The 23672-nt window shown below is 40.6% G+C and overlaps 2 protein-coding genes across 4 annotated transcripts in view; both read left to right on the top strand.

The window, feature by feature from the left end:
- Window positions 1-8019, top strand: part of LOC123727749 (NLR family CARD domain-containing protein 3-like) — a 39392-nt gene extending 31373 nt beyond the window's left edge. Inside the window, exons 7-10 of one of the 3 annotated variants that reach the window (XM_082972257.1) lie at window positions 1315-2591; window positions 4674-4847; window positions 5563-5609; window positions 6064-8019. In XM_082972257.1, coding sequence (XP_082828383.1) covers window positions 1315-1504 — 190 coding nt within the window. In that variant the 3' untranslated portion in view covers window positions 1505-2591; window positions 4674-4847; window positions 5563-5609; window positions 6064-8019. Of the gene's footprint in view, window positions 1-1314; window positions 2592-4673 lie in introns of all 3 variants that reach the window. The other 2 variants (XM_082972256.1, XM_082972255.1) reach the window with 2 other exon arrangements.
- The window catches only part of LOC123733359 (NACHT, LRR and PYD domains-containing protein 3-like), a 440446-nt gene that overhangs the window by 31045 nt on the left and 385729 nt on the right, over window positions 1-23672 (top strand). The gene's annotated exons all lie outside the window — the stretch shown is intronic.

The raw sequence follows: 23672 nt of genomic DNA on the forward strand, positions 1-23672 counted from the left end.
GATGGCACATCAATAAGAGCTATGGCAAGAAGGTTTGCTGTGTCTGTCAGCGTAGTGTCCAGAGCATGGAGGCGCTACCAGGAGACAGGCCAGTACATCAGGAGACGTAGAGGAGGGCGTAGGAAGGCAACAACCCAGCAGCAGGACCGCTACATCCGCCTTTGTGCAAGGAGGAGCAGGAGAAGCACCGCCAGAGCCCTGCAAAATGACCTCCAGCAGGCCACAAATGTGCATGTGTCTGCTCAAACGGTCAGAAACAGACTCCATGAGGGTGGTATGAGGGCCCGATGTCAACAGGTGGGGGCCGTGCAGGACGTTTGGCATTTGCCAGAGAACACCAAGATTGGCAAATTCGCCACTGGCGCCCTGTGCTCTTCACAGATGAAAGCAGGTTCACACCTAGCACATGTGACAGACGTGACAGTCTGGAGACGCCGTGGAGAACGTTCTGCTGCCTGCAACATCCTCCAGCATGACCGGTTTGGCGGTGGGTCAGTCATGGTGTGGGGTTGCATTTCTTTGGGGGGCCGCACAGCCCTCCATGTGCTCGCCAGAGGTAGCCTGACTGCCATTAGGTACCGAGATGAGATCCTCAGACCCCTTGTGAGACCATATGCTGGTGCGGTTGGCCCTGGGTTCCTCCTAATGCAAGACAATGCTAGACCTCATGTGGCTGGAGTGTGTCAGCAGTTCCTGCAAGAGGAAGGCATTGATGCTATGGACTGGCCTGCCCATTCCCCAGACCTGAATCCAATTGAGCACATCTGGGACATCATGTCTCGCTCCATCCACCAACGCCACGTTGCACCACAGACTGTCCAGGAGTTGGCGGATGCTTTAGTCCAGGTCTGGAAGGAGATCCCTCAGGAGACCATCCGCCACCTCATCAGGAGCATGCCCAGGCGTTGTAGGGAGGTCATTCAGGACCGTGGAGGCCACACACACTACTGAGCCTCATTTTGACTTGTTTTAAGGACATTACATCAAAGTTGGATCAGCCTGTAGTGTGGTTTTCCACTTTAATTTTGAGTGTGACTCCAAATCCAGACCTCCATGGGTTGATAAATTGGATTTCCATTGATTATTTTTGTGTGATTTTGTTGTCAGCACATTCAACTATGTAAAGAAAAAAGTATTTAATACGATTATTTCTTTCATTCAGATCTAGGATGTGTTGTTTAAGTGTTCCCTTTATTTTTTTGAGCAGTATATATGCTGATTGAGAGAATAAACCAAATGCATCTGCAATTGTCCTTCTACACTACTCGTTAAATTAACAGTGTGTTTGTGAAGTCATGATGATCTCTTTGTCAGGCTGTCAGGCTGTGGAGTCACAGAGAAAGGCTGTGCGTCTCTGGTCTCAGCTCTGAGGTCAAACCCCTCACACCTGAGAGAGCTGGATCTGAGTAACAATGACCTGAAGGATTCAGGAGTGAAGCTGCTCTCTGCTGGACTGGGGAATCCCCACTGTAAACTGGAGACTCTGAGGTCAGTTTTCCTGTAGTTGGTCAACAAGTGAAAACTGTTCACCAGATCCACATGTGTTTACCAGGCACACATAGTCCACACCATATGTGTTTGGACAGTGAAGCTTAAATCTGGTGCTATGCTCCAGCATTTTGGATTTTAGATAGAATGTTTCATATGAGGTGACATACATAATGTCACCTTGTATTTGAGGGTATTCATACATATCTGTGTTACTGTTTAGAAATGAATAGTGATTAATGACGAATATCAAAGTTAGAGGCACAACGATCAGAAAAAATGCTAACCTCCCCTGTTATTGGCAATGGTAAGAGGTTAGCATGTTTTGTTGTAGCCTCTATAACTTTCTCACTCATTATTACTAATGATTCGTTAATGATTTGTATTAATCATGGCATCATCAGGATTAATTTAGTAGTGTTTAGAAACATGTGACCTACTCACTTAGAAAGAAAATTACTCTTCTCATCATCCACCATTCAGTTTCTATTGGGCAAAACATAACCCAGAACACAACCAAAACAAATTGCAAATGCGTCAATGACACCTCATATGAAACATTTGATCTCAAATCCAAAATGCTGGAGTATAGAGACACATTTATAATGTTAGCTTCACTGTCAAAATAAATATGGTGTGGACTGTATACTCAATACAATCTAAATCTGATACCTCACTGTCTGTCTTTTGACTGATACTGCTTTTTAAACTGATCTGGTCAGTCTTCTCAAATATTTGTACTCTAAATGTTTCTCTCTAAAAGCAATACTTTGATCATTTGTCATTTCTAATAATGATACATTAATTTATGAATAGATATCGCAGGTTTCAGGATACTGATGTATCTCCAAATTTGAAAAAATATACTGCCACTATTTTCACCACCAAAGAATAGCAGTGTGATTTTAATATGATTTGACTTTTTGCAGGCTGTCAGGCTGTCTAGTCACAGAGGAAGGCTGTGTTTCTCTGGTCTCAGCTCTGAGGTCAAACTCCTCACACCTGAGAGAGCTGGATCTGAGTAACAATGAGCTGAAGGATTCAGGAGTGAAGCTGCTCTCTGCTGGACTGGAGAATCCCCACTGTAAACTGGAGACTCTGAGGTCAGTATTCCTGTAGTTGGTCAACAAGTTATAACTTTTCACCAGATTCACTTGTGTTTACCAGACACACATAGTCCACACCATATGTGTTTGGACAATGAATCTTAGTTTTACATTTGGTGCTATGCTCCAGCATTTTGGATTTGAGATAGAATGTTTCATATTAGGTGACAGTACAGAAGGTCACCTTTTATTTGAGGTTAATGGTGAGAGGTTAGTATGTTTTGTTGTAGCCTCTGTTATTGGTAATGGTGAGAGGTTAGTATGTTTTGTTGTATCCTCTGTTATTGGTAATGGTGAGAGGTTAGCATGTTTTGTTGTATCCTCTGTTATTGGTAATGGTGAGAGGTTAGCATGTTTTGTTGTAGCCTCTGTTATTGGTAATGGTGAGAGGTTAGCATGTTTTGTTGTAGTCTCTGTTATTGGTAATGGTGAGAGGTTAGCATGTTTTGTTGTAGCCTCTGTTATTGGTAATGGTGAGAGGTTAGCATGTTTTGTTGTAGCCTCTGTTATTGGTAATGTTGAGAGGTTAGCATGTTTTGTTGTAGCCTCTGTTATTGGTAATGGTGAGAGGTTAGCATGTTTTGTTGTAGTCTCTGTTATTGGTAATGGTGAGAGGTTAGCATGTTTTGTTGTATCCTCTGTTATTGGTAATGGTGAGAGGTTAGCATGTTTTGTTGTAGACTCTGTTATTGGTAATGGTGAGAGGTTAGCATGTTTTGTTGTATCCTCTGTTATTGGTAATGGTGAGAGGTTAGCATGTTTTGTTGTGTCCTCTGTTATTGGTAATGGTGAGAGGTTAGCATGTTTTGTTGTAGCCTCTGTTATTGGTAATGGTGAGAGGTTAGCATGTTTTGTTGTAGCCTCTGTTATTGGTAATGGTGAGAGGTTAGTATGTTTTGTTGTAGCCTCTGTTATTGGTAATGGTGAGAGGTTAGTATGTTTTGTTGTAGCCTCTGTTATTGATAATGGTGAGAGGTTAGCATGTTTTGTTGTAGCCTCTGTTATTGGTAATGGTGAGAGGTTAGCATGTTTTGTTGTAGCCTCTGTTATTGGTAATGGTGAGAGGTTATCATGTTTTGTTGTAGCCTCTGTTATTGGTAATGGTGAGAGGTTAGCATGTTTTGTTGTAGCCTCTGTTATTGGTAATGGTGAGAGGTTAGCATGTTTTATTGTAGTCTGTTATTGGTAATGGTGAGAGGTTAGCATGTTTTGTTGTAGCCTCTGTTATTGGTAATGGTGAGAGGTTAGCATGTTTTATCGTAGCCTCTGTTATTGGTAATGGTGAGAGGTTAGTATGTTTTGTTGTAGCCTCTGTTATTGGTAATGGTGAGAGGTTAGTATGTTTTGTTGTATCCTCTGTTATTGGTAATGGTGAGAGGTTAGCATGTTTTGTTGTAGCCTCTGTTATTGGTAATGGCGAGAGGTTAGCATGTTTTGTTGTAGCCTCTGTAACTCTCACTCAATATTATTCATGATTCATTCATGATCTTTCTCAATCATGGCAGTCAAAGGCTTGATGGAGTCATTGTGTTCAAAGAATATGGGACCAAATACTAAACTTTTGACTACTTTAATACACTATAAGTTAATTTGTCAGAATACTCTTCAAATAGTGGGACTAGATACATGAAGTGATTTTTTTTCTAAATGGTGAAACAGATATGTATGAAAATATCTTCAAATAAAAGGTGACATTATATATCGTCACCTCATATGAAATATTTGATCTCAAATCCAACATGTTGGTGTATAGAGCCACATTTACAATATTATCTTCACTGTCAAAATAGATATGGTGTGGACTGTATACTCAATACAATCTAAATCTGATACCTCACTGTCTGTCTTTTGACTGATACTGCTTTTAAACTGGTCTGGTCAGTCTACTCAAATATTCAAACTGTACATATTTCTCTCTACAAGTAATATGATAATTTAAAATAAAGATACATTAATTTCTGAACAGATATGGTAGGTTTCAGGACACTAATGTATCTGAATATGTTTAAAAAATTTACTGCCACTATTTTCACCACCAAAGAATAGAAGTGTGATTTTAATTGATTTGACTCTTTGCAGGCTGTCAGGCTGTTTAGTCACAGAGGAAGGCTGTGCTTCTCTGGTCTCAGCTCTGAGGTCAAACCCCTCACACCTGAGAGAGCTGGACCTGAGCTACAATCACCCAGGAGACTCAGGAGTCAGACTGCTCTCTGCTGGACTGGAGGATCCACACTGCAGACTGGAGAAACTCAAGTATTTAGAGGGTTTATGTCAATGTTCAAATCAGACATGTTAGACTTATCAGGCGAGTTAAGACAAATATTCTGACCACCACTTGGACAAAGTTATATGCTGACTGGGTGTGTGTGTCTTGTGTGTATGTGTCTTGTGTGTGTGTGTCCTGTGTGTGTGTGTTTGTGTGTCCAGTGTGTGTGTGTCCAGTGTGTGTGTGTCCTGTGTGTCCTGTCTGTGTCCTGTCTGTGTGTGAGTGTCCTGTCTATGTGTGTGTTCCTATGTATGTGTGTGTGTACTGTGTGTCCTATGTGTGTGTGTCCAACGTGAAACAAACACTGTACTTACACACACACACACATTGGACTTACACACACACACTGGATAAACACACACACACTGGGCACACACAGGACACACACTGTACAAACACACACACACTGGACATATACACACACACGCACACACACTGGACACACACGCACTGGACACACATGCACTGGACACACATGCACTGGACACACACACACACGCACTGGAAACACACAAATACTGGACACACACACATACTGGACACACACACATACTGGACACACACACACACACTGGAAACACACACAGACAAACATCCTTACCAACGCTTGACCGTGTATGTCCAGTGTGTGTGTGTGTGTGTGTGAGAGAGAGTTCAGGTGTATCCCTCAATGACTGTCTGTTCTTCTGCTTACCGCTACAGTGTGGAACATGGTGGAGAGAACACAATGAAACCTGGGCTTAGAAAATGTGAGTGTTGACTGCTGTGAAGAATATGATTAGGAATAAGTCTTAATTCAAGTTAAGTCAAAGACCACCATCATTACTGACTTGGTCATATTAAATATCAGCTGTAGTTCTACAGAAGCAGAAATCAGGGACACCAACGTTTACAAAGAGTTGCTTTGACAATGTGTGTGTATGTTTGAGTTACATAAGAATTGTGTGTTTTTGTTCATGATGCATACAGGTGTGTGTGTGTGTGTGTGTGTGTGTGTGTGTGTGTGTGTGTAATTAATAGTAATAAGTGTGTTTTATATTACCATACAGTATAACATATGATCATTCAACAAGTCTCAAGTTACCTTAACTTCTCATTTTGATACCTAGAAACATCTACATTAAATGAATCAGTGAAAAGTGAGTTAACATTCTAATGTGAATGATGGTGATTTCTGATATTGTGTCTGGTTTCATCCATCAGATGTCTGTGATCTCACACTGGACCTAAACACAGTAGACAGACGCCTCTCTCTGTCTGAGGAGAACAGAAAGGTGACATGGAGTAGAGAGAAGCAGCCATATCCTGATCACCCAGAGAGATTTGAGGACTGTAGACAGGTGCTGTGTAGAGAGGGTCTGACTGGGCGCTGTTACTGGGAGGTAGAGTGGAGTGGGGGAGGGGCTGATATAGGAGTGACATATAAAGGAATTAGCAGGAGAGGAGAGGTTAATGACTGTTGTCTTGGATACAATGACAAGTCCTGGAGTCTATTCTGCTTTGACAACAGTTATATTGCCTGGCACAATAATAATATCACTACCATAGACGTCCCCTCCTCCAGCTCCCACAGAGTAGGAGTGTATCTGGACTGGCCAGCCGGCACTCTGTCCTTCTATAGAGCCTCCTCTGACACACTGACCCACCTGATCACATTCACCTCCACATTCACTGAGCCCCTCTATCCAGGGTTTAGGGTTCATGATGACTCCTCAGTGACTCTGTAAATAATAACCTGACACACACACACACATACTGGACACACACACACTGGACACACAAACACACAGGACACACACACACAGTGGATACATACACACACGCAGAATACACACTCACACACACATATACATACTGACACACACACACACACACACACACACACACACACACACACACACAAACTCTGGACACACACACAAACACACACTGACACACACTGACACACACACAAATACACACACACACACACACCCTGGACACACACACACACACACACACTGGCACACACAAACACACTGGACACACAAACACACACGCTGGACACACACACAAACACACACTGGACGCACACTGACACACACACACTCACAATCACACAGAGGACACACACACTCACTGACACACACACTGGACACTCACACACACACAAACACACATTGAGGACACACACACATACACACACATACACTGGACTCACACACACTGACAGACACGTACACACACTGAGACACACACACACTGAGACACACACACAGTGGCCACACACACACATACTGTTGGGTTTATTTTTTTGTTCAGCATAAGCTACGGACAACGAACACAAGTACATTTTATCAATGGCAATTTGAATGCACAGAGATACCGTGATGAGATTCCATTGTCGTGCCGCCATCACCTCATGTTTCAGCATGATAATGCACGGCCCCATGTCGCAAGGATCTGAACACAATTCCTGGAAGCTGAAAAAAAATCAGTTCTTCCATTGCCTGAGTACTCATCAGATATGTCACCCATTGAGCATGTTTGGGATGCTCTGTATAAACATGTACGACAGCATGTTCCAATTCCCACCAATATCCAGCAACTTTACACAGCCATTGAAGAGGAGTGGGACAACATTCCATAGGCCAAAATCAACAGCCTGATCAACTTTATGCGAAGGAGATGTGTCGCGATGCATGAGGCAAATAGTGGTCACACCAGATACTGACTGGTTTTCTGATCCACACTCCTACTGTTTTATTAAGGTATCTGACAAACAGATGCATATCTGTATTCCCAGATGTGAAATCTGTAGATCAGGGCCTAATGAATTTAGTATTTCAACTGACTGATTTCCTTATATGAACTGTAACTCAGTAAGATCTTTGGTGTCCATTTACTTACTTTATTGTCTTATCATACCCATGGTATACAGTCTGACATAAAATGGACCTTCTGCTTGTTATGTACACTCTGTAACCAGCTATCAAACATACTGACCTTTCTGACCCTATCCCATGGCCCTACTTTCGAGAACTAAACATTTAAAGTCCTCTGAGTTTTGCTTACTGTCCATTTATTATGTATTTGCTGTGTATTGGAGTTGTGCCGCAGAGCATCATGGGGGTTTGTATGTGTTGATATGATCACATTCCAGATAAATGGTTGAACTGATTCCTGTCTCCCGTCTCATCATTATTGAATTGTTATATAGACGTGGTTATGAAACCCACCAGACATAACAACAGATTGGTGATGAGTAAGTCTGAATCTACAGGAACTATTCTGTCTGGAAGAAGTCGGTTTTTACAAATGTTTAAAACCTCTCTGGGATAGGCATGCCGCTAGCGACCCACCTGGCCAACATCCGGTGAAATTCGCAGAGCGCCAAATTCAAAATACAGAAATAGTCATAATAAACATTCATAAAAATACAAGTGTTATACATCAGTTTAAAGATTAACTTCTTGTTTATCCAGTGTCAGATTTCAAAAAGGCTTTACAGCGAAAGCATACCATGCGATTATCTGAGGACAGCGCCCCGCTTACAAAAGCATACAAACATTTTCCAACCAAGTAGAGGAGTCACGAAAGTCAGAAATAGCGATAAAATGAATCACTTACCTTTGAAGATCTTCATCTGGTTGCAGTCACAAGAGTCCCAGCTACACAATAAATGTTTGTTTTGTTCGATAAAATCCCTCTTTATATCTTTATGTCCCAAAAACTCAGTTTTGTTGGCACGTTTTGTTCAGTAATCCACTGGCTCAAAGGCGGTCAAAACATGCAGACAAATACATCCTAATAGTACCGGTAACATGTCAAACAATGTTTATAATTAATCCTCAGGTTGACTATTGTCTAAATAATCAATAGTATTTCAACCGGACAATAGCGTATTCAATAGAAAGGAAAAACAACAAAGGTCACGCGCGCAAACCAGTTCTGCATTCTTCCCCAGTCCCCTGACAGAAAGGTCTCATTCTTCTTCATTTTTCAGAATACAAGCCTGAAACATTGTCTAAAGACTGTTGACATCTAGTGGAAGCCATAGGAACTGCAGTCTGGGTCCTAACCCATTAGATACTCAGTAGGCATTCAATTGAAAACCATCCACATCAAACAAATCCCACTTCCTGGAGAGATTTTCCTCAGGTTTTCGCCTGCCATATCAGTTCTGTTATACTCACAGACATTATTTTAACAGTTTTGGAAACTTTAGAGTGTTTTCTATCCAATACTACCATGCATATGCATATCCTAGCTTCTGGGCCTGAGTAACAGGCAGTTTACATTTGGCACCTCATTCATCCAAACTTCCGAATACTGCCCCCTGTCCTAAAAAAGTTAACAACGTCAGGGTTGTGGGTTTGACTCCCACCGGGGACCAGTACTAAAATGTGTCACTCACTACTGTGAGTTGTGCTGGATAAGAGCTTATGCTGAATAACTGAAATGAAATAAATCATTTCCACATGTACTTACTTCCTTTTTATTTCCATGGTAACACAATGTATCTATCTTTCTTGATGTAGCCATTGTTTTTTATTTCCATGGTAACAGAATGTATCTATCTCTCTTGATGTAGCCATTGTTTCTCTGGTCTATTGACTGTTCCCTACTATCTAATGACCTTGTATAAAATGTGTATTTTGTTTAGGGAGTAGATCAGCTTTAATATTACAGATAGATTGTAGCTTCCATCAATGTAATTGTCTGCATCACTTCCAATCCCCCATATTTTCTTTTGCATATATGTACAGTATATATATATATATTTCCTTTATTCCCCTCAAAACATACCACCCCTCCCCCAATTGGAGCAAACTAGTGAAAAACAACACTTAGGCCTGTACTTCCATATACTATATACATTTTATGGACACAGTCTATTTTATAATAGTTCTATTTTTGTTTGTTTTTACTCCTGTCCTTCTTTTACCCTCAACCTCTCCCATCTATTTCTGATGTCCATCTGGCTTGATTTCTATTTGCCATATCTTTCAAACTGTGCTCTTTAAGTAGTGAATGCATACATTTCATTTCATACGTTTATTTTCTTTCTCCGTACTGGCCCCCGTGGGAATCGAACCCACAACCCTGGCGTTGCAAACACCATGCTCTACCAACTGAGCCACAGGTGAATTTTTGCTGTGATGTTTCACAAAGGTTCTGAACCTTTCTATTCTCATAGTTTCTACAGATTGTAAATTGAAAATATTTTTTTTTGCTTAAAGTATTATTATATTATTGATTGACTATGACTTTTCAGATCACCCAGTATTACTATCTGAAGGGTTAGCTCCAGGAAAATATTGCAATTCTTCAGCCATTCCTGGACCTGTGACCAAAAGCAAACTACTTATGGACAGTACCAAAACAAATTATCTAATGATCCTGCCTCTTCGCAGAGCTGAGAAGGTTGTCTCTCCCATGTAAATAACATTCTATTGGTTGCAAGAATTTTGTATAACAATTTCAATTGAAACATTTTAAGTTTTGAATCCGGCGTCGTTTTGCGTATCAGTTCATGAACCATGTGCCATGGAATCGGAACGTCAAAAATCTCTTCCCAACTATTTTGCAATTTATATGGCATGGCTGTCCATTTTTTGTCCTTAAATGAAACTTGTATACTTTTTTATTTATCACAATTTTCTTTAACCAATGATGGTCTTTAATGCCGACAGACAAGTTCAGTACTTTCCCCCTTCCACTTTCCTCTTCCATTGTTGCAGTAATGCTGCAATTAGTTGGTTGTAATGTTGGGTAGAGCAGACATTTCCATATATTTTGGTTAGCTGCTTGTATGACAACTCCACCAGTCCTATTTATGATATAATTTATGAAGATTATACCTTTTCTTTGGGGGTAAAAAAAAAAGAATGTTTTCTTATCAATTTGTGAGGACCAACGCCGGAGATGAGAAGCAGCTACGGGGAGTCAACATTTAATCAGGAAACAGACAAAGACCAAGACAAGAACAGCGTCAGCACAACGGTACAAAACGAACAAACGACAATTAATGCTGCAGCAGGGAATAGAGCGGGGAACAGACAGATATAGGGGAGGTAATGACAGAGGTGATTGAGTCCAGATGAGTCCGATAATCGCTGATGCGCGGGACGGGGAAAGGCAGGTGTGCGTACTGATGGTGGCAGGAGTACGTAATGCTGGGGAGCTTGGCGCCTTCGTGCACCAGGGAGGGAGAGTGGGAGCAGGCGTGACACAATTAGTATATTTGAGTTTAACCACAATATTTGTTGCATTATTTGTTCTGTATTTTCTGGTGGATTATTAAACTGAAATTGCAACCAACTTTCTATGGCTTGTTTTAAAAATAATGATATTTGGGAGATTATTTAATTTCAAATAACTGAAAGTGAGAGGTTGTAGTCTGAATAAAGGGAAAAAGGCCTTATTTGAACATAGGGCGAGACATTCTTACTAATTTGCTAGAAAACCAGTTTGGATTTAACTATAACTTTTGTATGACTGAAGCCTTTAGTGAGAGGTCTAATGCTTAAATATTTAATCATTTCTGCCCTCCGTATTCATATTTGCTATATAAATAGGCCCGTTTAATTTTGTCTGGCTTGCCATTTCAAATAAAATAGAATTTTCTCACATCATTTTCCAAAAACTGTTTGCTAGGCGTAGGCAAGACCATAAGCAAATAGGTAAACTGGGATATGACATTTAACATTTACATTTAAGTCATTTAGCAGACGCTCTTATCCAGAGCGACTTACAAATTGGTGCATTCACCTTATAATATCCAGTGGAACAACCACTTTACAATAGTGCATCTAAATCTTTTAAGGGGGGGTGTTAGAAGGATTACTTTATCCTATCCCAGGTATTCCTTAAAGAGGTGGGGTTTCAGGTGTCTCCGGAAGGTGGTGATTGACTCCGCTGTCCTGGCGTCGTGAGGGAGCTTGTTCCACCATTGGGGTGCCAGAGCAGCGAACAGGTTTGACTGGGCTGAGCGGGAACTGTGCTTCCTCAGAGGTAGGGAGGCGAGCAGGCCAGAGGGGTATGAACGCAGTGCCCTTGTTTGGGTGTAGGGCCTGATCAGAGCCTGAAGGTACGGAGGTGCCGTTCCCCTCACAGCTCCGTAGGCAAGCACCATGGTCTTGTAGCGGATGCGAGCTTCAACTGGAAGCCAGTGGAGAGAGCGGAGGAGCGGGGTGACGTGAGAGAACTTGGGAAGGTTGAACACCAGACGGGCTGCGGCGTTCTGGATGAGTTGTAGGGGTTTAATGGCACAGGCAGGGAGCCCAGCCAACAACGAGTTGCAGTAATCCAGACGGGAGATGACAAGTGCCTGGATTAGGACCTGCGTCGCTTCCTGTGTGAGGCAGGGTCGTACTCTGCGAATGTTGTAGAGCATGAACCTACCTGACTAAAGAGTTAATCAGGGTGATTTTTCCACAAATAGAAAGGTATTTACCTTTCCATGGCAGCAAGATCTTATCTGTTTTTGCTAACTTCCTATAAAAATGTATTGGAGTGAGATCATTTCGTTCTTTCCGGATATGTATACCAAGTAAGTCCACATCACCATCATACCATTTTATTGGTAAACTGCAGGGTAATGTAAAAGTTGTATTGTTTAGTGATCCAATACGTAATATAGAACATGGATCATAATTCGGTTGTAATCCAGAGAGGTTAGAAATAAATGATCTAGATCCTCTATGAGGCTGTGGAGGGATTCTAATCCTAAAATGATCTAGATCCTCTGAGGCTGTGGAGGGATTCTAATTCTAAAATGATCTAGATCCTCTATGAGGCTGTGGAGGGATTCTAATTCTAAAATGATCTAGATCCTCTATGAGGCTGTGGAGGGATTCTAATTCTAAAATGATCTAGATCCTCTATGAGTGGAGTGACATGAGTAGCTAAGATTTATAATGTTAAATGTGGATTCTGTGAAGAGATGAAAAAAATGATAAATTGTATGTGTAATGGATTTGATAAAGTAATAATAACATACAACTATATATGTTCAAATATTCATACTAATCACACTAACCATACTACTAACCATACCACTAACCATTCTAACTGTACTATTTGTGATGTGAATTGAGCATATACGATGCTTATTGGCCATAGTATGGATATAGTTAGTTTGCCAAAAGTTCCCGTATGTCGTGTTAAATTCGTCAAAATACGAAGTATACATGCAGTGGACACTTGTTCCGTACTTGTATGGCCCATAATGCAATTCTTCAGAAATGGGCGTGGCTTCACAACGTTTTCAGATTTGAAGAAAATCTAGGAAAATATTTTTTGTTTTACCTTTATTTAAATATGCAGCCGAAGTCCGACGATAGTGGATACAAATTCGTTGCTTTAAGTAATTTTCACAAATGTTAACAAAATGTTGAGCAATGTAATGAAGAAATGACTTTTCAAATAAGTTACATTACACACATTATGTTGGCTGACAATTTGCTAGCTACGCTATCCTTATGATCCGCATAGCATTACATCAATATGTGCTGGTGTGTTAGCTAGTTACCTAACGTTAGTTGGCTACTAATACATGGAACTTGCCAGGCAGTATATTAACTTTCTGCTATCTAACTAACTAACCAACGTTTATTGACTTGATTATTCACATCATTCTTAGCTAAGTGGTATAGTCGTTGTGGTTTCAATGGACATTGTTAACTCTGGCTATCTACTCCCGTCTCAGAGCATTCTCGCGCAGAATAACTGATGAATTTACTAACGCTCAACACCCGTTGAATATGGCCGGTGTCAGTAATAGTCGACAAAAAAAAGCATAATTAAACTGTTGCCAGCAGCACAGTTACAGTCACCAGCGCTCTCTCATGAACACAAGCAAAATCATAAAATGTTTAGCTCGTCATTTGTTATGCTAACAAGCAAGCAGGAGGTTGCATAGCAACAGCATCAACTTCCGATAGACAGGCGAAGCTCTAGTACGCTCAACTGAAACAATACCGTTCGTTTACAGTATAAGAAAAGGAACTAATAGTGTATTATATACTCATTAAGTATGTAGTATACAGTATTAGTATGGGTATTCAAACACAGCTTATAATATTACATGCTTATAGGATTTCCTCCGTCTTGGTAATACATTTTGAAACAAAACCTATTCCCTGTTAAATAGAACCATTGAAATGTTGAACATGTAGATATTTGTTTTTAAACTTAAGGCTATAATTTATTTATAATTTATTGTATTCCCGATTAAGTTTTTGTTGATACACCAAATGTTGACGTTCTCAACCAATTTGTGAGTACGGTAGGCAAAATAGAAAGTTTCAGTTTTCCTGTCAACGCTCTCAGTCGACAGACTTATTATGGATGGAGATCGCCATCTACTGGGGACAGATGGACAGTGCCAGGCCATTCATAGTGAAAGATATAATCAGAAAGAAACCTGGTCTCAAGAGCTGCCTTGGAGAGTGGGCTCCCTCCAAAGTTAATATTTTCTCTTCTGAATTTGACCGATGTATTTTATTAAGTCGGGGCATTACATGTTAATCTTAAAATAATAAACATTTTAAAAAGTGTGAAGCAGAAAGTGAATATCCAACAGAGCTTGGTAATACAAATATAGAGTAACATTGTTAGGGTCGACTACAATGAAAACAATGCCTTATAATAAGGAAAGAATTCTCATGTTTGGTTTGTTTTGTTTTCTAAACCTTACGATAAGTGACAGTGACAAAGACATTGATAAAGAGGGTTGATGTAGTATCTAATGAGTGTTGACAGTATGTAAATGTGTCACGCCCTGATCTGTTTCACCTGTCCTTGTGCTTGTCTCCACCCCACTCCAGGTGTCGCCCATCTTCCCCATTATCCCCTGGGTACGTATACCTGTGTTCTCCATTTGACTGTTGCCAGGTCGTCTTGTTTGTCAAGTCAACCAGCATTTTCGTCTCAGCTCCTGCTTTTCCCCAGTCTCTCTTTTTCTCACCCTCCTGGTTTTGACCCTTGCCTGTCCTGACTCTGAGCCCGCCTGCCTGACCACTCTGCCTGACCCTGAGCCTGCCTGCCGTCCTGTACCTTTGCCTCTACTCTGGATTACTGACCTCTGCCTGTCTTGATCTGTCATTTGCCTGCCCCTGTTGCTGTAATAAACACTGTTACTTCAACACAGTCTGCATTTGGGTCTTACCTGAAACGTGACAGAATGGTAATATGTTGTTAGTGGGTTTTTGAATAGCACTCTGATAATGCCATATTTTAGTGAATTGAATTGGTTTCAATACAAGGTTAAATAATGAATAGAAGGTTTGAGCTTTCATCTTGACTAAATAGATACGCTGCTAGTGACAGTAAGTGGTACTCACTGAACTCCAACAGGCTGTAAGGGACAAAATGGGACATTCGGAGCAGAGGTATAAGTTGAAAGGGAGGTAATGTCATCTATAATGATAATCTGTTTCCATTACGTGGAACAGTGTTTAAAATTAAAGTAGATCCAAGTAATGTTTTATTATTGAACAGGGTTTATATTTAGACTAAATCAATGATAAGACAGAACTAACTTGTTGAAGGATCTAATAGATGTGTTTAACAACAGGGTTTAAATCTAAATCAATGCAACATGTTAAAAAAGGGCCCTGGGATTGTTTTATTTTCAGAAATGTTTTAATTGAATTATTTTGGTAAGAAATGTACTGGGGGAAAAAATGTGTCAACCTGTTATACAAAATGTATGAAATGTTTGAAATGTTTTTAAATAATTAGTCTGAGGTCTGGGGAAAGGAAAGGGAAAGAAACACTAATTTAAAGGGGTTGAATGACCTCTGACCTGACTTTATAGTGTAGTTTGATACAATTATTTATTAATGGTGTTATTAAAGGTAGTAATTCTAATTCAGTTTCATTTTATTTTTATTATTTTTATTTACCAGCAGTGTTGTTGTTTTTTTACACATTAATCACGATGTAAGTCATGTGTCAAATTCATTTTGTTCACTTGCCTGCTTGTGAATGGAAGAAGGGTATCATTCAGGGCAGGCATGGGCCCCACATTACTAAAAAATGTATGTTGTTTTGGGGGGGGGGGGGGGCTTGCCTGTTTTGCATGTTATTTTGGCATTAATATGTGTCATATCAGTTGGCAAACAATGTAAAAAAATATATATATATCATTAAGTTAATAAGGCCAAATACAAACATGGTCTCCTTTTTGTTTTCTTGAATAAGGCAGCTCCAAAATGCAGATGTTTCAGCCCAGCTCAGTGCTTTGTGTGGTGGTGGGGCAAGCCAGCAGAAAAATACAGAGCATTGTGCCGTGATTGGCTCAGTGTTCTGTCACTCATGGGGAAACTACGTCACCTCCAAGTCTAAGGGGAGACCTCGAGAATTTGAGCCCTTTGGGTGCTGCCATAGAGATACATTAGAAGTGCCCATCCAAGAAGGCTCAAAGTCATTGGCCACAAAATTACGTCAAATCACATTATATCTACTGTAGCTTTGATTGGACTGATCATATCAACATCATACATCCAAAATCTTAGCTCACAAGCTAGACAGTCATCATCATGAATCAAGTCGAAAATCTACTGGCAAATCATATGAAGAGAAATAATGAAGAGAAATTATAGATAAAACATATCGATGTTCATCAGACATTGGACATAAAGATTACACAACACATTGGAAATCACAAATTCAACAATGAGTGGTTTGGAAGGAATCAGTGACAGTGGCTAACTACACGCATTGCAAAGCAATCACTAGCCTGTTATTCTGTGAAGTGGCTGTGTGGTCCCAAATCTGGGATTAAGGGTCTCTTTTCCAAGTTTAAAATGATAAACATTCAACATTGTCCATGCTGTCAATGAAGCATGATTTGTGCCGCAGTCAAAACAACTGTTCATTCGGAACTGCTAAAACTTGACTTCAGTGAGTTCAAGACAACTGGGAAGTCGGGAATAAACGAGCTCCGACTGGGAAAATACGTTTTGAACGGTCATCCAACTCTGGTTTGTAAATCAGGCCTCTTTCTAGAGCTACGACCTGAAGATCAATGACATCATCATGATTTGACCTTGTTTTTTTCCGAGTTCCAGTTGTTTTGAAGCACCATAAATCCAGAGAATGCCAGACTTTGATGACAACATTTTCCCACGAAGGACCGCCGTGCCACCTTCCTGTTCAAGTGAGCACAGCACAACAAGGTGAGTCCAAAAATGTATTGTATGCTGCTGCATAAATTATGTAATATGCCAGGGAGATATGTATACTGTAGCTAAGAAAGTAATACTAAGTGTATGTTGTGTAGTAAGATGTTAGCAGCCCATGTGCCTCACCCTAAGAATTTGGTCTATTTACCCCTCTTAGTTTCACCTACTGTTCTGACTTGGTGGTGCACATGTAGCCTATAACCTGTTTTAGAGAAATGTAATCATTGAATATTGTCAGAGCTTTCATTGTTTGCTTATATGCCCATTTTATTTATCCTACGGTTCTGACTTGGTGTACAGGGAGAACACTGTAAGAATGGCCCACATTATGAATTCTGTCGCTGTACATTTCAAAAGTGCTGAACAAATAGTTATATTGACTACGTCCATCCTAGATCGCTCATTAATGTCTTAATCTAAATTACAGATTGCCTCTTACACACTTGTCATCCCCTTATACCATAGTTTGTACATCTCAATTGTCATTAGAAACCAAATTTGTTTCAGCAAGTCAGCCGTATCAGCTATGTTTTTTTTAAAGGCAGTAAATGAGGTTAAATGAACAGTTTGGCTGCCAGACAAGGCTCCGCTGATAGCCAGGTGTAGCAGTGGTAAGATGTTGGGACAGTTTTATGTAGGCTGTTTGTGGGCACCGTTTGTCACCGTTATAGTGCAATTAATGTATTGTTTAGTGTTGTGTAGCGGCTTTGCTGGCATCCATCCCACTTGTTTTTTTTGGGCCCCACCAAGATTGCTGGGCAGATTTACGTAATCTAGTCTTCAGGAGATTTTATTAGATATTTACTTTATTTAGTCTCATTCTTAACACAATGGTCTAAAATATACAGTAAGTCTGATCAGTAGAACAATTCTCCTTCTTAAGTATGGTCTATAATATTCAGTAAGTCTGATCAGTGGGTAATCACATATTTGAAGTCTGATATCCCTACTTCTGTCTTTGAAAATGAATGATATGAGGCTGTGTATTTATTGCAGCACGTCACGGACAGTTTTGAATCAGTCATACAAATAAGCATTGGATATTAAATGTTCCAGGAATCAAATATAATTGTTGACATTTTAGTTTTGGCCACATGCAGAGATGGTAGGAGGACTTACAACTCATAAAGACATCATATATTATCTATGTAGTGATGGTAGGAGGACTTACAACTCATAAAGGCATCATATATTATCTATGTAGAGATGGTAGGGGGACTTACAACTCATAAAGACATCATATATTATCTATGTAGAGATGGTAGGGGGACTCACAACTCATAAAGACATCATATATTATCTATGTAGAGATGGTAGGGGGACTCACAACTCATAAAAACATCATATATTATCTATGTAGAGATGGTAGGGGGACTCACAACTCATAAAGACATCATATATACTGCAAAAAAAAATAAAGGGAACACTTAAACAACACATCCTAGATCTGAATTAAAAAAATAATCTTATTAAATACTTTTTCTTTACATAGTTGAATGTGCTGACAACAAAATCACACAAAAATAATCAATGGAAATCCAATTTATCAACCCATGGAGGTCTGGATTTGGAGTCACACTCAAAATTAAAGTGGAAAACCACACTACAGGCTGATCCAACTTTGATGTAATGTCCTTAAAACAAGTCAAAATGAGGCTCAGTAGTGTGTGTGTGGCCTCCACGTGCCTGTATGACCTCCCTACAACGCCTGGGCATGCTCCTGATGAGGTGGCGGATGGTCTCCTGAGGGATCTCCTCCCAGACCTGGACTAAAGCATCCGCCAACTCCTGGACAGTCTGTGGTGCAACGTGGCGTTGGTGAATGGAGCGAGACATGATGTCCCAGATGTGCTCAATTGGATTCAGGTCTGGGGAACGGGCGGGCCAGTCCATAGCATCAATGCCTTCCTCTTGCAGGAACTGCTGACACACTCCAGCCACATGAGGTCTAGCATTGTCTTGCATTAGGAGGAACCCAGGGCCAACCGCACCAGCATATGGTCTCACAAGGGGTCTGAGGATCTCATCTCGGTACCTAATGGCAGTCAGGCTACCTCTGGCGAGCACATGGAGGGCTGTGCGGCCCCCCAAAGAAATGCCACCCCACACCATGACTGACCCACCGCCAAACCGGTCATGCTGGAGGAGGTTGCAGGCAGCAGAACGTTCTCCACGGCGTCTCCAGACTCTGTCACGTCTGTCATGTGCTCAGTGTGAACCTGCTTTCATCTGTGAAGAGCACAGGGCGCCAGTGGCAAATTTGCCAATCTTGGTGTTCTCTGGCAAATGCCAAACGTCCTGCACGGTGTTGTCCCTTAAGCACAACCCCCACCTGTGGATGTCGGGCCCTCATACCACCCTCATGGAGTCTGTTTCTGACCGTTTGAGCAGACACATGCACATTTGTGGCCTGCTGGAGGTCATTTTGCAGGGCTCTGGCAGTGCTTCTCCTGCTCCTCCTTGCACTAAGGCGGAGGTAGCGGTCCTGCTGCTGGGTTGTTGCCCTCCTACGGCCTCCTCCACGTCTCCTGATGTACTGGCCTGTCTCCTGGTAGCGCCTCCATGCTCTGGACACTACGCTGACAGACACAGCAAACCTTCTTGCCCAGCCGCATTGATGTGCCATCCTGGATGAGCTGCACTACCTGAGCCACTTGTGTGAGTTGTAGACTCTGTCTCATGCTACCACTAGAGTGAAAGCACCGCCAGCATTCAAGTGACCAAAACATCAGCCAGGAAGCATAGGAACTGAGAAGTGGTCTGTGGTCCCCACCTGCAGAACCACTCCTATATTGGGGGTGTCTTGCTAATTGCCTATAATTTCCACCTGTTGTCTATTCCATTTGCACAACAGCATGTGAAATTTATTGTCAATCAGTGTTGCTTCCTAAGTGGACAGTTTGATTTCACAGAAGTGTGATTGACTTGGAGTTACATTGTGTTGTTTAAGTGTTCCCTTTATTTTTTTGAGCAGTGTATTATCTATGTAGAGTAAGATGATGACAAGGATATTCAGCTAGTAGGCAGAAACCACCTGAATATTGATATTCATTAGATTTTTCTTGAAGGTTTGGTAAGGTTTGGTTTATTTAATCAATATTTATAACATTTTCAAACACCCAGCACTTGGGAAACGTAGGTCGGGGTGGTGAACCCTCCTGGAGAGCAAGCAGGATTTTCTTCCAGCCCTATTTTAAACATGTACTTTGCCCAAATTACAAATATAAAATGTTTGTGTCCATACCTTAAAAGCAGTCTATGGACAAGCAGACTGAAATCTATGGTTTGGTTCCCCACTGCCATCAACCATTAATATGATGATTTCCTGTGCAGAGCCTTGGTGTAGTGGTGACACTCCCTGGTACTATGATGATTTCCTGTGCAGAGCCTTGGTGTAGTGGTGACTCTCCCTGGTACTATGATGATTTCCTGTGCAGAGCCTTGGTGTAGTGGAGACACTCCCTGGTACTATGATGATTTCCTGTGCAGAGCCTTGGTGTAGTGGAGACACTCCCTGGTACTATGATGATTTCCTGTGCAGAGCCTTGGTGTGGTGGTGACTCTCCCTGGTACTATGATGATTTCCTGTGCAGAGCCTTGGTGTGGTGGTGACTCTCCCTGGTACTATGATGATTTCCTGTGCAGAGCCTTGGTGTAGTGGAGACACTCCCTGGTACTATGATGATTTCCTGTGCAGAGCCTTGGTGTAGTGGAGACACTCCCTGGTACTATGATGATTTCCTGTGCAGAGCCTTGGTGTGGTGGTGACTCTCCCTGGTACTATGATGATTTCCTGTGCAGAGCCTTGGTGTGGTGGTGACTCTCCCTGGTACTATGATGATTTCCTGTGCAGAGCCTTGGTGTGGTGGTGACACTCCCCGGTACGTGTCTCATATAACTTTCCACCTGAGAACAGAGATCAATCCCTGCTTCCAACCTTCCCTCTGTTTCTAGCATTTGTCTGTCTCCCATCTCATTACTGTCTGAATAAAGTGTCAAAACACCTAAAGTATGTTTAATAAATACTGGCATACTTTACATTTCATCCCCACAAAGTAACAAAGTAACAAAGTTGTCGAATTATGAGTGTTCATTTAATGTTCAAAGCACCCTGAATACACTTAATTTTCCTCTCTGGTGATAGGTCTAAACCGTGTAAAAATCGTTAGAATTACAGGAAATTAGCTTTGAAACAGTAAAAAAGACCCCCAGTCCTCTGTTTAGGGACTGTGCCAGAGGGGCAATGAAATTCACATAGCAAATCTCACTCTAAACCTTTTTCAAAAATGTTCAGCCCTACCCGTTAATATAATGGATAATAATCTGTGGTTCTGTTCACGTAACAGGGTTGACCTTAAAATTAGGGAAATTATTCCTTTTTTTACATTAAAATTAATAATTTCCTTAAAATCAACACATTTATCTGACTTCTAATGTCACCAAGAAATGTGCACCATAACTTCAGCAGCCATTTTGTAACTGCATAGTAGGTTACAGACTTACCTTCATGTCCATGATATGAGCAAATCACATGGGTTGTTCCACAAAATTTGTCCCTTTATTTCACCTAATTTTAACATTTTGTCATGAAGAGTTTATGTTCAATTTAAAAAACATGTTTTCCCATCTCAAGAGGTTAAATAAATGTCTATAGTGCCTATTGAGTGCCAAATAAAGTAACATGGTTGACCATAACAGGGTTGATGATTTCATGTTAAATCAGCCATAAATCCCGGCACAGTGGACGTGTCATTATACACAGAAAAACACACAAATGGTTCCAATGGTTTTTCCACCATTCATTTTTCACACTGTGAATTTTACCAAAAATTAGAGTTAGTTGTTTGTTTTGTGTAGGCTTACCTTACATTTTGATAGCCGTGTAATTCTCTCTTGGACAAGGTGAGTTTTATCAATATATTCACCTCAATTTACAAAAAAAAATGTGCAACGATAATTATTGATAAAAGTAACCTTGTCGGAGAGAGATTTGTGCAGTTATCAAAACATCACGCCAGGTTAAACCTACATGAAACACAGACCTCACAAGTTGTTCTAAAATCCCAGATGGAAAAATGAATGGTGAAAAAACGATTGGAACCATTTCCTGTTTTTATGACTCAACTGTGTTCTTCTTATTCTACTTCTACTACTACTACTACTACTACTACTACTACTACTACTACTACTACTACTACTACTACTACTACTACTACTACTACTACTACTACTACTACTACTACTTCTTCTTCTTCGGTGGGGTTTAACAGCAGATGGCATCCAATGTTATTGTGCATTACCACCACCTACTGTACTGGAGTGTGGGCCAGAAACAGGGAGAAACTAAATCCTACCTGCCAGCCCTGTTGATCTTAAACCCAGGCACCACAGGCTAATAGGGATTTCTTTCCTTTACTCTCATCAGACTGAAACTTTACCAGTTGAAAGTATACATACATATAATATATTTTTGTATTACAAGTTTTATTTATTATAACATGTAAATATGCAAATGAGGCAAAACCTCCTTAAATATGCGCTAATTTGCATATTACGAGAATTCGTTTTTCAACACATTGCTTCAAGGCAGAATGTTTTTTATTTTATTATTGTGATAAGACACTCAATGGTCAGACTTTTACAGATCAGTTTATCAAAATATTGTCATTTCATGGGAATATTTAAAAAACACTATTCACATGTATGATGGATGCATATTTTTCACATATTTACAGATAATATGACACTTAAAATCAATATTACACAAGAAATAAAAAAAAATCCTCTGTAAAAGTCTGACTATAAGACCTAAGAACCTGTGTGTGAATAATGTGAATTGGAAAAATGAATTGGAGCACAGGGAACATGTCATTTTGAGAAAATGGCCGATAAAGATAGGCTAATGCAATTAAAATGTACTTTCCATAAATATGACCATTTATGTCACATTAATTAAACTCTTTTTCATATATCACCTTTTAAACTGACAAATAAACATCAAATATGCCTTTTACCAATACATCAGCACGTTTGATACATTTGTTTCAAGCAATAGAGCACATGCTTTGAATACTGGTCTGTGGGGCAAATATGCAGTTTTTGGGAAAATTCTCATATCACTTTGCTCAATTTGTCACAAACAAGGCTTTTGTATGGCTGTTGAAATGTACAGGACATTTATCAGCTATGCCTGCCCCATATGTAAGGCCCTCAATGTACAGAACATTAATCAGCCATGCCTGCCCCATATGTAAGGCCCTCTTTGAGTTGTTGCTGGTGCCACTTTACTTTCTTGACTGTGTCATGTGACCTGCTCCTACGCTTGGCACATTCCATTGAAGCAGCATCAGCTCTCAGAACTCCTCGCTGATTGAAGACAGTGTCACCAAAGTGCTGTCAACCCACAATGTGTCCATCACATTTGATATAGCAGTGGCTTCCTCATTGAACGTGGCTACTGTCATACTGGCTGCTGCATCAATGAGGCTTTTTCCCACGAAGACAGTTTTGTGGCATCGCGACCATATTAGAGTTCAGACATTCATTTGCATTCTGGGCTTTCTCCGTGCTACATTCTTTAGAGGAGGTTATCATTTGATATACAGACACCATTTTCTGTGCAACCTCTCTATTGAAAAA

Source organism: Salmo salar, unplaced genomic scaffold (assembly GCF_965601325.2).
Source record: "Salmo salar unplaced genomic scaffold, fSalSal1 ptg000619l, whole genome shotgun sequence".
NCBI classification, from domain to species: Eukaryota; Metazoa; Chordata; class Actinopteri; order Salmoniformes; family Salmonidae; genus Salmo; species Salmo salar.